At 37.0% G+C, this 16,717-nt stretch overlaps 1 protein-coding gene and 1 pseudogene across 1 annotated transcript; one reads left to right on the top strand and one right to left on the bottom strand.

Moving 5' to 3' along the window:
• Positions 1 to 4,210: 4,210 nt before the first annotated feature.
• Positions 4,211 to 10,057, bottom strand: LOC122274594. Its single transcript, XM_043083620.1, has 2 exons — positions 9,514 to 10,057; positions 4,211 to 4,407 (listed from the first exon to the last, which is right to left on the bottom strand). The coding sequence occupies exons 1-2, from the start codon at positions 10,055 to 10,057 to the stop codon at positions 4,211 to 4,213; spliced, it is 741 nt and encodes a 246-aa protein (XP_042939554.1).
• Positions 10,058 to 14,536: 4,479 nt separating this feature from the next.
• Positions 14,537 to 16,717, top strand: part of LOC122274593 — a 49,981-nt pseudogene continuing 47,800 nt past the window's right edge.

Raw genomic sequence — 16,717 nt, 5'->3', positions numbered from 1 at the left:
AAAAATTCTGAATAATATTGCTTAATAATAAAATTTAAAATTATTTTATGAAGTCTACAAGCTGGATTTAAATACCTGTAAAATTTAAAATTATAAAAAAATTTTTTAAAAAAAATTTTAATTATTATATGAGAAATTAATATATAAATAAATAATAATTGTACCAAAATTTGGTTACATTCAAATTTAGAATCAATTCTAAATTTGAAACTAAATATTCACTAACAAAGTTACAATGAGCATAAATATATGATTTAAAATAAAATAATTAATATTATTTTAAATAATTTTAGAGAAAGTAACCGATATCTCGTACTAATTTCGATCGGTACCATGAAGAATGTGATTTTGGAGTCTTGATTCGTTGCGTTTATACAAGGATCATATATGATAGATTATACGAACAATGCTTTTAGCATTTTTATTTGAAAAATGCTACGTAGGATTATATAAAAATAAATTAATATAATTTTATGTAATTTGTTAAATTTATTTTATAATAAAAATAATTTTAACTTATTTTAATTTATTTTTATATAATTTTTTTACTAGTTAAACCATTTTTTTATTTTTATTTTGGTTTATATAAAGCATTCAGCAGTTAGTTATTTTAAGATATCACCCGTTTTCCTTATTGGTAGTATTTTATCCCTGGCCTTTTATTTATTTTGTTGTCGCAAAGAGTCTTGTCGACTACTAAGCTTTGTGGCAAAAAACCTCTTTCCTTGTGGTCTACCGTCTTTAATTGAAGTCTGTATTTATGGCCTTTTTTTGTCTTTTCTTTTCTTTTCACCGTCTCTATTTATTGTCTTTAATTGATCATTTGAAATTTATAAATATTGTCATGATTCACTTTTACATATATTTTTACTGAAAAGTTATTTTTAATTTAATTAATATATTAGTTTATTTATTTTAAATTAATATATTTTAATTAGTTTTTAATTTATTTGATGTAGTGTTTAATTTATTTAGTCGTTTTGTGGTTTTTAAAATTATTTTCAGCAGATCAGTTTTGATTTTCAGAGTGAGGACTGGACCTCATTTCTTTTCCCTCATCTTTTCTTTTTCTTTTCTCTTTTTCATTTTTCCTTCTTTTTCTTTATTTTCTTCTTCTTTCTTCTCCTTTCTCTCCTGCGTACGCCGAACAGCTTCTTTTTCTCCTTCTTGTCGCCGCCCCTTTGACCGCCCAGTTCTCCGCCGTCTGGCCACTCTTTAGTGCACCACCACCACCATTCTCTTTCCCTTCCACCAGAGATCATCCCCACCAATTTTCAGAGCCATCGGACCAGCCGTTAGCTGCCACGAGCCCCTGGAAGTCACTGCACCTGCTCTGTTTTTTCCCTTGTCGCCGGTTGCTTTTGCAGCCCAGAACCGCCGCTCTCCGGCGGCGTGGCCTACACCACCTACCCAGTTTTCTTCCCCTCTCACCGGTGAACATCCCCACCAAGTTTCACCTGCATCCGAGCCACCGTTAGCCACCACGAGCTCCTCCAAGCCATACAGTTTTTCACCGATTCCGGCGCCGTCGCATCACCTCCGGCCACCATCTCTTCACAGCTTCTTCCCCTACCTCTTGCCGACCTAAACTACCCATTTCCGGCCTCGATCCATTGCCGGAGCAGCTCCCACGAGCTCAACTCCGTTCAGCCCCTTTTTGGCCTTCGACCGCCATTTCCACCACCACTCACGACCAAAACTCGTTTCCTTTAGCTTCATAAATATCTCAAGGCCATTCCCTATCAATCCCGAGCCTTGGTTTGTCCCCGTTCAAAAGTGGGTAATTTATTACCCACGGCCACAGTGTAAATTACACTATTATGTTGCTTTTCCTCCACCGTTTGCAACGCCGCGAGCTTTCTAAAAATACCGTATAGCGCCGTAAGTATTTTTCAAACTCTACTTTTATATTTAAATATATTTTGCTCATTCAATAAATATTTATCTGTTGGTTGGCTGATTCCGGACTGAGTCCGGGGAGTTCGGAGATCAGATGGTTTGAGAACGGAGTGCTTGGTTATGTTTGTTTGTGATTTGGTTAATTATTCATGCCATGAGGCGTGCGTTGCATGTTGCATATTTGTGCATTTTATTTTATTTGAGAAAATCCCGTTTTATTGGCGTAAATGGTTTTTGGGTGCGTGTGTCTCACGAGCCCAAGTCGGAATGGGTTATTATCTCGGTGGAGCTCCTCTGGTCACTCGGGAGTGGATAATACTGAGTGACATCCCTTGGATTGTCGTAGGGCGATGACCGGATCGCACGATACGGTAACGCTGTCGTGATGACTCCATGGTCCCTAGAGTGGCGGGGACTAGAGAATGGCCTGGCTAGGTACGCGCAGGGCGCGAGTCTGGGCATCACTCGTTTAGGTGTCACATGCGTAGTTGTTACCTGCGGTGTGGCATAGAGCCAGGGTGTGCGGATGATCCCTAGGGGAGATCATGGTGCATGCATAACCGGTTTGTTTTTATAGTTTTCGGATGTGGGCCATTTTCTGGAAAAATGGTGAAATTTGGTTTTCGAGACTTCTAATCCATTTTCTAGGAAAATGGTGGTTTGGGCCATTATCTAGGATAATGGCGAGGTTGTGTTGAGGCTTTTGATCTGTTTTCTGGGAAAATGGTGGTTTGGGCCATTATTTAGGTTAATGGCGAGGTTGTGTTGAGGCTTTTGATCCATTTTCTGGGAAAATGGTGGTAGCGGTTTTGGGCCATCATCTGGAATAATGGCGAGGAATGGTTTTAATGATTATGTTTTTGGGCCAAATGGGTTTTTGGCGTGCGTGGAAAAATTATAATTTTATGGGGCAGGTGCATTGCATTCTTTCATGCATATTGTTGAGTTTAATATGTTTTTATCTAGTGGTGTTTGGATTTTACTTACCTGCGGCACCATTTTTGATTTCGTAGATTTTGGTGCAGGGTTCGAGGATGAGGAGGAGGCTGAGCCCGAGGATGCGGCTCCGCCGGGGTTCCGAGTTAAAGTTGAAGTTTTGTTGTTTGGTTTAAAACTATATTTGTGTTTTGTAATATTTTATTACGTATGTTTTAAACAGCTTTGTATTAAACTAAGAAAAATTTTGGTACTTAGTTATTAACTTTGCTATCCGCTGCGTGTTTCTCGTGCACATTCGTTGTTTATATACACACTTGACACACGTCGATAGGGTGGTGACCCGTGATATCATCATCCAGACGTCTCAATTTTTCCGTGTCCGTGCGTGGGGATTTGGGGGCTTCACAGATATAATTACTCTTTTAAGAGTATTGGTATTGGATTAACCATCCTATTCTTCAAAATTTAAACAATATCTAACTTTTTTACTTTTAACTAATCACTCAAAACTTAAAAAGTACGTTAGATTATCCATCACATTCTTCATAATAATAAAATATTATTATTTTTTGTTATTTATATTTATTTAATTAATTTTTATTTTTTTAAATATTTTTATTTTTATTTTCATAATCTCCAATAACTCTTTTATAAGCAATATTGCTTAAATAAATACATCGATGACTCATATAGTAAGTATCACAATTCTTCCAAAATTACATGACAAATTAAGCATCACATACAAGGATACATGCTAAAAATATAACGATTTTGATGCATTTAGTTACACAGCAGTATTCACACCAAAAGTATCTACTGCATCGGCATTCACACCATAATTATCAAAGTCATGCTTCAATGCGTCATTCTCTACAAAGTCATGCTTCTGTTTCTCTCTTTTTTCTTGTTTGTCAAAGTAGTCTTCTTATTTCTCTAAATTAATCAAAAAATCTATTAGCATTTTCACAATGAAATCCAAACCATAAATGTGAAAAATACAATATGAGCCCAACCTCTAACTATGAAGTGTTACAACCCGGTAGAATAGAGTTGCTTTTTGTTACCAATACAATACAACTTTCATTTGGCAGGTGAAAGTAATTACTGAAGTCCAATTAAGGAACTATGAAAGGGAGAGCCATGACATGACTCATCTAAAAATACAAAAGAATGAAGATCATGCCATCAAAACACATAATTTTGAGAAAATACAAAATATAATTAAAATGTCCGTAGCCAAACCATGATGATGCTTAACTCATTAAGAAGAGTATGCCCTCTTTCCTCAGCTTGTCTGGCAGCTGTATCAATAAAAATTACAATGTCACCTAACATAAGCTGCAATAATGAAAATAAGTCAACTATTTTATCATTAAAGATAAAGCCTCACAACTGGAAGCTTAAGTTCAGGGGCATGTTGTGACATGGAGAGAACATCAGTGGGATGATCCTCATCCCTCCATTCTTTGTTGAGTTCGCGAATGAACTCATCATTGAAAAGAAGTAGAGACAACTCTAAGTTTTCAAATCCACCAACATCACTTATAGCAGTATCCCTTGTTTTATATGCTAAAAAGCAGAGACATCACTCAGAGTGACTTAAAAGATCACTAAGAATAAGAATGTGATTGTGAATTGAAAGATCACAGAGATTAGAGGCCCCTTTACCTTTCTTATGCATTAAAAGGAGGACTTGTTTTGGTGGAACATAGAACTTTGGCATATGCTCATAGCATAATTTTAGTTCCTTATTAAAAAAACATAAAAAAAATATGCCCATTTAACTTTCTTTGTGGATGTCTCTCTACAACACACTTCATGTTCACTAATAAAATTTCTAAAACATTTGTAGAAATATGGATTTGGGCTATTCAACGAGAAAATGATTTGGGCTGTACAATTTCTCTATCACCTAAAGAAAATGAATACGTTTTGTGAACTTCTTTCTCCTAGATGAATACTGGACATTTTTATCTGAGATTGTCAAAAAGTTTCAGTGACATCCACTAAAATTAGTATATGGATGGAGTTTTGAAGATCTGGGTCGAAAACATTTTCATATCTTTTGCACCCTTTTTCTACACCATTCGACCAAATGTAGAACTTTTCAAGTTTTAGTTAGTTTTTTTTTTTTTCAAGGTTTCCCGTCTCTAGATCAGCATTTTTTGGTTTAAAAAACGGAGCTTCAGAAACTCCTTTCTTGGAGGCAGCCATTACTATGCAAATGTTGCCTGAGAGACTTATCTAAGAACCATCAAAGAACCAAAAAATTAAGAAGATAAAATGAACCCAGATGAAAAATATACACGGCATGAACAATGTCACCAAACAAACCCAAACAACATCAACAAAAGTAAAATCAAGGCTAGGGTTTTGGATTTTACCGTGTTCTTGAAACTCAATGCTGGAGAGAAGCTGTCGCGGTGCCATGTTGGAGAGAAGGAAATGAAAAGGAAAGAAGAAAAGTCGCGGGAGAGAAAGAGGGAAGAAGAAGAGAAAGAAGAGAAAAAAAAACTAGAATGAGAAAGAAGAAAGAGACGCGGGAGAGAGAGGAAGAAAAGAAAGAAGAGGAAAAAAAAACTAGAAAAAGAGATAGAAGGAAGAGACACGGGAGAGAAAGAGGGAATAAAGAAGAGAAAGAGGGAGACATGGGGGAGAGCCGAAATTAATAAACAATCGATATGGACTTGCTACAGAACTTTTCATCTTTGAAGAAAAAGATAAAATTATTGTAGCTCATATTTGGGATGAAAAGGCATTAGCTAATTCAATGTGGGCCAATTTTGATGAAATGAATTAATTTTGAAGATGAAAAGCACTTTAAACAAACTGATGTGGATGCTTTAAGATGTAAGAAAGTACACTGCACGATTTGAATAAAAGTATTCTCCTTGATCTTTTCATTGACTGATCAGTACAAATATATACAGATCCTACAAAAACTATTTTAGGAAATAATTACAACACATTTAAACTATACAAGAATCTCGGCTAATATTTACACAATCAATTTTGATATGTTACACATCAGAGAATTATTCACATGGCTTGATTTGAGGGTAGAATCATGAACTTTTGATTTGAGCTTTATTTTGGCAATCTTCCTTTATACACCCCTGAAAGATTGCGCTTTTATCAGTAAGACGAATCTTGTTGCTAGCCTTTCGACCATTGTTGTGATAAGGCTTGGTCAACAGATCAGCAAACTGATCTTGAGTGTGAACATGAAGTGTCCCACTTTAAACAAGTTCTATTACAGAGTGTAGGTCAATCTAAATATGTTTCATTATGGAATGTTTGATCAGATTAAACCTTAAATGTGTGGCGCACAGGTTGTTACACAACAGCAATGGTGGCACCTTTAGTGGAAATCCAAGTTCATGGAGGAGGGAATTCAACCACATTGTTTCAAATGCTGCATTGGCAAGGGCACAATATTCAGCTTCCATCGATGATCGTGCAACAGGGAATTGTTTCTTTGAGCTCTAAAAAAATGAGATTTGAGCCGATGAAACTGATGTAAGCTTAGGTAGAGGTTCTGTCATCAACATTGCCTACCCAGTTTGCATCAGGAAAAAGTTTTTAAAAATGAATTTGCATTTTTATTAAGCTGAATACCATGAAAGATGGTTTGTTTCAAGTAACAAAGTAACCTCTTTGTAGCTATCCAATGTGTTGGGATCGGCTTATGCATGAATTGAGAGAGCTTATTAACAATAAACGAGATGTCTGGATTTGTCAATGAGAGATATTGAAGGCTACCTATAACATGTTGAAATTAAGTACTGTCAACTGATGTTGTGCCATCAATCAATTTCAGAGAATTAGTTATGGATAAAGGGGTGGATGCAACTTTGGCTCCAAGCACATTCATGGTGGACAGTAGGTCACAAATGTATTGATGTTGTGATAAAAAGAGGCTAGCTCAAGTGGAGATAACTTGCACTCTTAGAAAAAACTTAAGAGTGCCCATGTCCTTTAGTGAAAAATTTTCTCCCAATTGTTGAATAATGGAATCCACAAACAGAATGTTACTGCCAATAATTACAAGATCATCAACGTAGACTAGAAAATAGCATGTGATGGAGCCATTTCTATAGAGAAACAAATAAGAATCAGCCTTGGAATTTTGAAATCCAAGTTGGAAAAGAGAATTTCTTAGGGTAGTGTACCATGCCCGAGGAGCTTGTTGAATCTTGTAAATTACTTTTCTCAACTGACACACATGATTAGGCTTATTCACATCTTTGAATCCTGAAGGTTGCATCATATAAACTGTTTCAGTGAGGGTTCCATGCAAGAAAGCATTATTAATGTCCATTTGCCTCAACTCCCACCCATTCATCCTAGCTATAGTTAAAACACATATAATCGTGGCTAGTCTAATGATTGGACTAAAAGTACCATTGCAATCGAGTCCAGGTTTTTTATTATAGCCTTTTGTCACAAGTCTGGTTTTAAACTTATCTACCAAACCAATAGCTTTTCTTTTTACTCTAAACACCTAGTTACAGCCCACTGGTTTACAGTTTTTTTTTGGGAGGGAGGGTGTGGAACTAAATCCCAAGTTCCATGTCTCATAAGAGTAGTAAGCTCATTGGACATTGCGTCATGTCACTGAGGATGAGTCACTACTTGACTCACACAAATTGGTTCAATAGCATGAGGAGTGGGGTGTTTGGAAACCGAATGGAGTTGTTTGGGCTTAAAGATATTATTTATAGACCGTGTTACCATTTTGTGAAGGCGAGGCTTAAAATGCTTACCTAGAGGCGATTTGAGTTGGCGTGAGCATCTTCCAAAAGCCCAGGTGGTGGTGCCGAATCGTGATGTGGTAGAAATGAAGATGCTTGTAGGGGCACATGCATGGGTTGAGAGGGTAAGGAGATGAGGTATTAGGGTACACATGTAAGGCATAAGTATGGGCTATGGGGGTTGGGTTTTGGTCTGTCATGGACTGAAATGGGTTTTGGGTTTCATTAAACAACACATGCTGAGATATATATAGGTTTTTTGTGTCTTGAGGTGCAAAAATATGTAACCATTTTGGGTTTGGGAGTAGTCAAGAAAGAGACATGAAGTGGATTTGGGCTCCATCTTGTGAGTGTTGTAGGGCTTTGTGAGTGGATAATAGAGGGACCCAAATTTTTTTAGTTTTAGATAATTTGGTTTTTGTCTAAAAAGGGTCTCAAAGGGAGATTTGCTGTTGAGAAGATGAGTTTGTTGCCTATTGATGAGATACGTGGCAGTCTGAAAAGTAATGGACCATTAGGAAAGAGAGAGGGAGGCATTAGAAAGTAATGTGAGACCAGTTTCAACAAGATGGCGGTGACAACGTTCAAAAACTCCATTTTGTTGAGCTGTGTAAGGGGTTGTTGTATAGTGGCTAATGCCATGATTTGTCCAAAAAGGTTTGAGAGTTATGAATTCTCCACCATGATTTGTCCAGAAAGGTTTGAGAGTTATGAATTCTCCACCATTGTGGGAGTAAAGAGTTTTCATTTTGGCCGCAGAAAAATATTTGACACACCTGATATTTTGTAGCCATGGGGTAAAACCACATGTATTTAGTGTAGTGGTCCACAAAAATGAGGTAATAACGTAAACCATCAAGACTTGTAGAAAGTGCGGGTCCCTAAACATCCATATAAATAATTTCAATAGGACCATTGCTTGAAAGACTAGTGGCGTGAAATGGTTGTTTATGAGCTTTATTGATAGAACAAGAGCTACATAACATGGACATTTTATTTTTCGTTGTAGGAAGAGAGAAAGTGGTAACAAGATTTTGAATAACTTTGTAGGAAGGATGTCCAAGACGCTTGTGCCACCCATCAAGCAATCTCCATTCATGCACATTAGCAATCATTTTTGAAAAATTGTCCACTAGTGATTTCGGAAAGATGTAGACACTGTTCCCACATGAACCTCTTAATAGGATCACCCATGTGGTCAGTTGCTTCCTAAGAAAATAAGAGGAGTGAAATTCAATATAAACAATATTTTGTGTTGTAAAATGGTGAATTGAAATCAATTTTTTTTTTTTTAATGTTTGGAACAAAAAGAGTATCACACAAAATAAATGTCCGTTTGGGTCAGTGTATAGCTAAAGAACCAACGTGTGAAAGAAGTCAAACTTGAACCATCACCCAGAACCACTTCGTCAGTGCCATCATATTCGGAATGAATAGATAGATTTTGGAGATCACTCGTAATATTGTGAGACAGCGGAGTCAAGAAGCCATTTTTGCTCTTTTGTTGTAGAAGTGGTTGCACTATTTGTTGTAAATTCATTTTACTACAACAGAGGATAATTTTTGGCCGTATGGCCCAACTCATCACAGAGTTGGCATTTGCGCTTGTATGCTTGCTGGCTGTTATTGGGTCGACTAGACCCATTTTAGCAACGTCCATCACGGTTTCCATTTTGGGCTTGCCCTTACCCAAATTGGCATTGCTGCCTAGATTGCTTGTTGAAGCTCCTCTATTGTCCTCTCTATGAACCGGGCTTCCTAGTTGTATAATTTGCAGCTGCTACCAACTGCTAGGTTGCAACTTCAAGATGTCACAAGTAGCTTTCATGGCTGACAAGGAGATTGTGAAGCTTTTCAAAAGCAAGCAACTTTTTTTCGCGCTCGAATCGGCACTGCAATCTCCCGAAACTCAGAACCTAACCATTCAAGACATAAACTGTTAGGTCATCATCAGAAATTGGGTGATCTATAATGGCAATCTCATCTACCAAAGCCTTCAAAGTATGCAAATAATTGGAGATGAATCGATTTCCATACTGGATTAAGGTGAGTTCCTTTTTTAATTGCATGGCGCGTGTTCGTAATTTGCTAGCATACAATGTATTCAATTTCTTCCATGCCTCATAGAATGTTTTTGCGGTGGTTATGCGTGGGGTAATGGTGGGAGATGTGGAGGCAAGGATTACACTGAGTATAAGTTTATCTTGCCTAATCCAATGGGTTTTGTGTAAGGCAGATATGGAAGGGTCACTCGGAGAGGGGCATTTGGAGATACCTGTGACATAATCAAGCAAATCATAGCCTATAAGTAAGGCTTCAAATTGAGCGCACCAATAAGGAAAATTAGAAGGAGCCAATTTATCATTGATCTGAGCAGTGATATATAGAGCAACAAGAGTATTTTCGGTGGATGAATTTGGGTGAGTATTGAGGTGAATTTGGGGTTGCTCTGGGGAGGAAGACATTGTGGAGTTGGGAAGGGTTGTCTCGTTTGAGGTTGGCTCTACTTATACCATGTAAGAAAGTACCCTACACGATTTGAATAAAAGTATTCTCCTTGTTCTTTTCATTGATTGATTAGTATGAATATATATAGGCCCTTACAAAAACTATTTTAGGAAATAATTACAAAAAGACATTTAAGCTATGCATGAATCTAGGCTAATATCTACACAATCAGTTTTGATATATAATAGATTAGAGAATTATTCATGCGGCTTGATTTGAGGCTAGAATCATGAATTTTTGACTTGAGTTTGATTTTGACAATCTTCCTTAATATAAGAAAGCAAATATATCTATATAATCTTAGAAAATGTTGAAGGAGATGTTTACTGGTATGCAATCCTAACTCTCATGAATAATTCTAAAACTCATACACTATGTATAAGTTTAGTCAAATCAAGAATAAGGCTTAAGTTAGTCAATTACCTACGGCCACCCACATCACCAAGAAATTCTTAAAAAGAAAAGTCGTTAATGGCCTTATATGAAGAAATAAAAGCCTTAAAATCCTCTAAAAAAATAATATTGATAGTATGCAATCCTAACTCAAATAACCCATAAACTAACTCAAATACTATTGATGGTGGCTTGTGGTGGTTTGGTATCACTGTGAGAGGATGAAGTTTGATGATGCATCTTGACGGGAGAATTTGGGGTCAAGTTGCACATGGGAAAGATGACAACTGGAAGTAGAAAAAACTGCAGAGGGGATAGGGGAAAGAACTTGAGTAGTGGGGCACGGAGAACAATTGTGAGGAATGAGAGAATTTGAGAGAGCGTGGGGCGTGAATGGGAGAGGAAGTATCGAAGGAGAGAAAACTGAAGAGGGAGGGAAAAACTGTTAGGGAGTGAGGGAGAGAATGAAGAAGGGAAAAGAAAATAAGAGAGAAAAGAAAGAAAAGAGATCCGTGGGCCTAGGTGTTACAATATCCCCCTCTTACAGAAATTCCATTCTTGGAATTTGCTAGTACCTCAAGCAAGGCCTAAACACTTATTTGTCACATCCATTCTACACTTATTTTAATCCTCATTCGTGCACATAGTATTGGTTGTCATGCTCTCTAAGTCCAGTTCACATCTAGGAATATAAATCTCAACAATGAAATTAAAAACCTAATAATAATTCCACCCAAATCCTTAGCTTGACTACATATAGAAATAGTAAATAGAACTCTCCACATAATATATTAACCTGATACAAATATCAAAACAAAACTCTCCAAAGTTCGTGGCCTTTAATTTCACACTCGATTCATAAAGATATTCAACGCTTACCTTTATTGTACATCTCACCTAATCTCATACCTATATCAGCTCTATTTCCTCAATACCACATGCCCATGCTTTCTACTTTCGCTATCTTTTACCTCGGAATCCATAAAAAGCTCCCATTCTTAGAAATCCTCAAAGTTGAAATCTATAGCCACGAGATTTAAGTCCTAAGTGATTTCAAGTCACAGTTGATATTCAATCACCACTATTGTTTACTCTCAACTCATCGCACTACCAAAAACCACGCTTTCATTGTGCACTCAGATAACTTCACAAAAATGTCCAAAACTAGGATTTATGAATATGACTCTTACCACACTTTGATAACAATTATCTTGTCTTGATTTGTTGGAATGATGACTTGATTTCCTATTGAAAATAACGTTAAGAGATTTGGCTTGACTGTGGCTCGAGTGAACTTTGGCTCAATATTTCACTCGACATTCCGTTTCAGTGAACACTAGACAGATTGTTAGCTCATCATTAGCTTGATAGTCCGCTTGAGTGAACTTTAAGTAGATTGTTCGCTTAACACTTACTTGGTACTCAGCTCAAGTGAATGCCAAGCAGATTGTTTGCTCGACACCTTGCTAGAGCGAATGTTCATTAACTATGGTTCTTGTACCATTAAGTTTAAATAAACACGTTTTTGCACAGTTCTGAATAGTGTTGCAACCAAAATAGAGAGAAAAGATAGAGAACTCATTTTGTGAGATTTTGAGAGCCCATTGTTGTATTGGAGCTTTCGAGATTGAGGAGTGATTTGTGATACTCTCTTATACTTCATTTTTGTGAAAGTTAATTCCTTGAGACCGACTCTACTAGTGAATATAGTCTTGTTCAAGCTGAACTGCCAATGGTGTTTGCTTCCACTATTATACTTCAAATTAGTCTCTGATAACCAATTTATCCCAACAAACTAATATTAGAGTGATAAGCTCCTGAAGATCTTGATGGATGCCTATGAAAAAGTTTGAAGTGGAGAAGTTTGATGGTCAGAATAGTTTCTGTCTATGGTGCATCTAGATGAAGGCTTTGTTACAACAACAAGGCTTGGGAAAGTTCTTGGATGAGAATGTGTTAGATAAATCTTCTACACCGACAAAGGAAAACGAAGAGAAAGCACATAGTATTATTCTGTTGTCTCTTTCCGATGAAGTATTGTGAGAGGTCATTGATGAAGAGTGTAACGCTTCGATCTAGGAAGGGTTGGAGAGTTACTATGTTTCACTTAAAATCATATCTCACAATGCATATGTAAACTCCAATTTCTCAATTACAAATAGATCTCATTGTTTTAAACCAATTACTCCAAAGTAATTTACTAGGAACACCACAAGGTCTCAAAATTAACATCAACATTCCAAAATAACAAGTCAACATAGCAAAACAAATCTATTGAATAAAATTCTCCAATGCCCAATTTAACGCCTTGGTCCTGCAGGGGTCAGAGATCTACTTCCTGTAACTTAAAACACATTTTAACAATCTATTTATGACTCCAAATTTTCAATGCTATATAAAAGTTATTATTTCAAACCAACTACCTCAATATAATCAACCTCCCAAAATACGAAGTCATCAGAACATGACAAAATTACTTAACGAAAATTGCCAATACTTAAAGAAACTTTCTATGCTTAATCCATTGTGCTTAAATCATCTCACTCATGCTCCGTAATATTGATCCTCAACTAAAATATTTAAATTATCTGAAAAATATTATAGAGATAAGAAGTGAGTTGTCAAAAACTCGGTAGGTAGAGAATATATACTAAGTATGTAAACATGAGCATTTACAAAGTTCAGAATGCATAACAAAACATTTTTATTTTCAGAATACAGAATTAGAACATGTTATAAAAAATATTAGAGTAAAAGTTTAGAAATATTCTTATTCAAAAGTCATTTGGCATATATATCATCATCATATGCCCATTTGGTAAGGTTGTGCATTTGCTGATAGCCAAATACAACATAAATCACTTTGTCACCAAGGTGTGCACTCAAACAGAGACCACTATTATAACTCGTGGTAGAACTGTATATACTATTATCACCCGTGATTGGGCCGCATGCTACTATTATTACCCGTGGTAGGGCCGTAACTGAACAAAGTGGAAATAGAATAAAATTCAGAATTAGCAAGTCATGTCAAAGATTTTTCAGAAGTCAAGTCTTATAAAAACAAAGAACTGAACAGAATCATATCATCTTTATAATCAAAATAGATCCAAAGCATATTCACATAATCATGCACAAATATTTATATTCGCTCTTTTTGCATAGCTTAGAAATAGAATATAAAACATAAGCTCATCTCTACACTAGTAATAACAAAAATGCTTTTTCTTTCATAGAGTTCATGAGTAATGTAGAACAAATAACAGAGGTTGTTTTCACATTTCTTTTAAAAACAAACATGCATATTTTTTAAAATCAATCTCATTTCATTTTCTTTTTTTGCAAAATCTAATATAGGAACTCCACCTATCTGGACTCTTTAATTTCTCTGAATTTCCTTAAAATAGTGCTTAGGGAATTTCAATCATCACCTATAAGATAATCACTTAACCTGAGTAAATTTTCGATTGAACATATATTTTGTAATTAAAACTCGAGATATAAAATTCTATATTTTTTCCTAAATGTCTAAAATTCTCGAAACCCTAAAATATTGACTCTCCCCAAACTATTTTGATTTTCACATAACTTCTCCAAACAAAGACATGATTAAATCCTGTGATCGTATTACTACATTAATTGGTCTTATAATATTTGTCCATGCAAACATATGATCTTGACCCCAAAATATATACAGTAAACTCATGGTATCCCACCGTGGCCCATAAATCTGTACAGCCCATAATGGGGCATAACCCATAAAACTTATCTACAAGTCATGGCCCATTTCTATATGCACGGCCCAATACCTAAATACATACCACCCCGTGTGTGTATGATTGAGAGAGTGAGAGAGAGAGAGAGTGAGAGAGAGAGCTTACGTGGAGAAAGAGGACGGGGACTGAGTGAGTTAGAGGGAGCATTCCGTCAGCAACACAGAGGACCAGCGGCAGTAGTTGGGCAACGTGGGGGTGGCATTCGAAGAGGTTTGACAGTGGAAGGATCATGGTGGCTGAGTGGGGCGTTGGTCTGTGGGTGTTCAGATGGCGAAGAAGTACTCTGTTTTTGGTGAGGGAAACCGAGACTTTCGTGCATCGGTTGGGGCCGAGTGCGGTGATTTCCGTTTGGCGTTAGTGAGGTTGGTTGGGCACGAGGGAGCTTCGGTGCCGGGTGGTTCTCGCTGCAAGGTTCTGGCGACGGACAAGGTCTGGGCGGCTTGGGAGCAACTACCATGCATGGTGCTGTCCCTTGGAGGGCTTGCTGTCCGGCGTCGTATGTTGTTGATGGCGGTGCACGAGGGTGGTGGACGGTCTTGCGTGGGCAGGGCAGCGGTGGTGTAGGGCAGTGGCTTGAGTGCACGTTGAGATGGCATGTCGATTGCTTCCTGGACGTGGAGGGCAGTAGTGCAACTATAGCTTGTGCCATGTATTTGGGTGGCTGCCGGTTATGGAAGGGGATCAAGGCGGTGCTGCTGGACGTGCGTGGTGGCTTACAGTTGAAGAAAAGAAGGGCTGTTGTGCATGGGATTAGAGGGAGAGAAGGAGGGCCACGTGGGGTGGGAATGTGCTTGCTGAGGGTTGTGGTGGTTGTGCCGTGCTTGATGAAAAATTATGTAGAAGGTGCGACAACCCTGTAGCTTGGGGAGTTCTACGTACATGAGGCTATCCATGTGTATATATAGTAGACGAAACCCTAGGAAAGGCAAGGTGAAGGCATGACCGTGCATACACGCGTGCATGGAACTTACATGCAAGTAATTAAGACGTTGAGTATTTGGGCTTGGGCTTTTTAGCAACATTTCTTGTGGTCACTATTAAATTAAAAACAAAGGCCCGCTCGGCTTAAAATAGGCTTAAATAAGTGGGTTGCCCATACATATTAATAAAAAAAAATATAATAAAAATTCTAGAACAAAGGCTTGGTTTTAAGGCTGGGTGTTACACTCAAAGTACTTTCTTTGTAGTAAATTCATTATGCTCACATATCCTTACCCATACTTTCTATTTTTGATTCTATGTTGAATTATCTAAATCTTCTGAAAAATATTGTGGAGATAAGGAGTGAGATATGAACAACTCAGTAAGCAGAACATATACAAGTATGTAAACATGAGTTTTTTCACAAAATTCAGTATGCAAGACAACATTTCAATTTCAGAGTGCAAATCCAAAAACATATTATCAAAACATCAGAGTGACATTTCAAAATGTTCATATTAAAAAAACCTTTGGCATAACATGGCTTGACATCACTATCTTATCATGTTATATCATATCATATTAGAGATCATGTTTAACTCACATGGTAGAATTGTGCTATTCCTGGTGGCTAAACTAGGCATTATCAGATTGTGAATATTTTCCTTCTTTATTCTCGAAGCATTGATTGTGCACAAAGGAAAGACTACGTAGAAAAACCACTTTGTTTCCAAAGTGGGTGCATTAAGAACAAAGATGTTGGTACCAACTTGAAATTACCCAAGTACCACTGGTTCTACACGTTAACACTCAATACAAGTTGTTAGCATCGACTAGTAACCAATGTATCTTAATAACGTTAACACACTTATTTAGTTACGAAGGAAAGCTTTCTAAAGAACTTTTTAAAGATAAAACCCTACGGGACAACCAAACTCAGGAAAGTCAATTAATTGATTGTAAGAACTACAAGTAACCGTTTACAAAACCTTTGTAACTAGATGCGTTTACTCAAGACATGCGATCCGTTTGTCTTCTACCATAGTAGGTCTTTAGAACCTCTAACCAAATTCAGGAAAGTCAATTAATTGATTATAAGAACTACAAGTAACCGTTTACAAAACCTTTGTAATTAGATGCGTTTACTCAAGACATGCGATCCGTTTGTCTTCTACCATAGTAGGTCTTCAGAACCTCTAACACTCTCCAACCGTTGCCTTTTCTACTAAAACCTCCAGTGGTTGAATCTCAAATAAAACAACTCCCTCTTGGAATATACTCCCCCTCAATTCCACAAATTGAGCTTCTCGAAAAAAATCCTTTATATCGGAATTTTCCTTTGCACGATCCCTTGAAGTTCTACCCAGATCCTCAGTCTCTTGATCAATGTAAATATGTGCAATTCAAGTCTTGAGAATAAATCATCAGCCGACTCCTCTATAGATATGTAATGCTGTCATTCACTAGGAGAAGGACTTAGCTGACAGGTTTATCCAGTATCCCAGTCAGATATGTTTCTAACAACTT

The sequence above is a fragment of the Carya illinoinensis genome, chromosome 8, assembly GCF_018687715.1.
Source record: "Carya illinoinensis cultivar Pawnee chromosome 8, C.illinoinensisPawnee_v1, whole genome shotgun sequence".
NCBI lineage: Eukaryota > Viridiplantae > Streptophyta > Magnoliopsida > Fagales > Juglandaceae > Carya > Carya illinoinensis.
The sequence above is the reverse complement of the archived record's forward strand: the minus strand, read 5'-3'. Positions and strand labels throughout refer to the sequence as shown.

Coding starts and splice junctions, on each gene's coding strand:
- LOC122274594 (XM_043083620.1), bottom strand. CDS start 10,057: ATGTCTTCCTCCCCAGAGCAACCCCAAATTCACCTCAATACTCACCCA. Junction 4,408..9,513: donor AACAGTTTATGTCTTGAATG/GTTAGGTTCTGA, acceptor TCTGCTTTTTAG/CATATAAAACAAGGGATACT.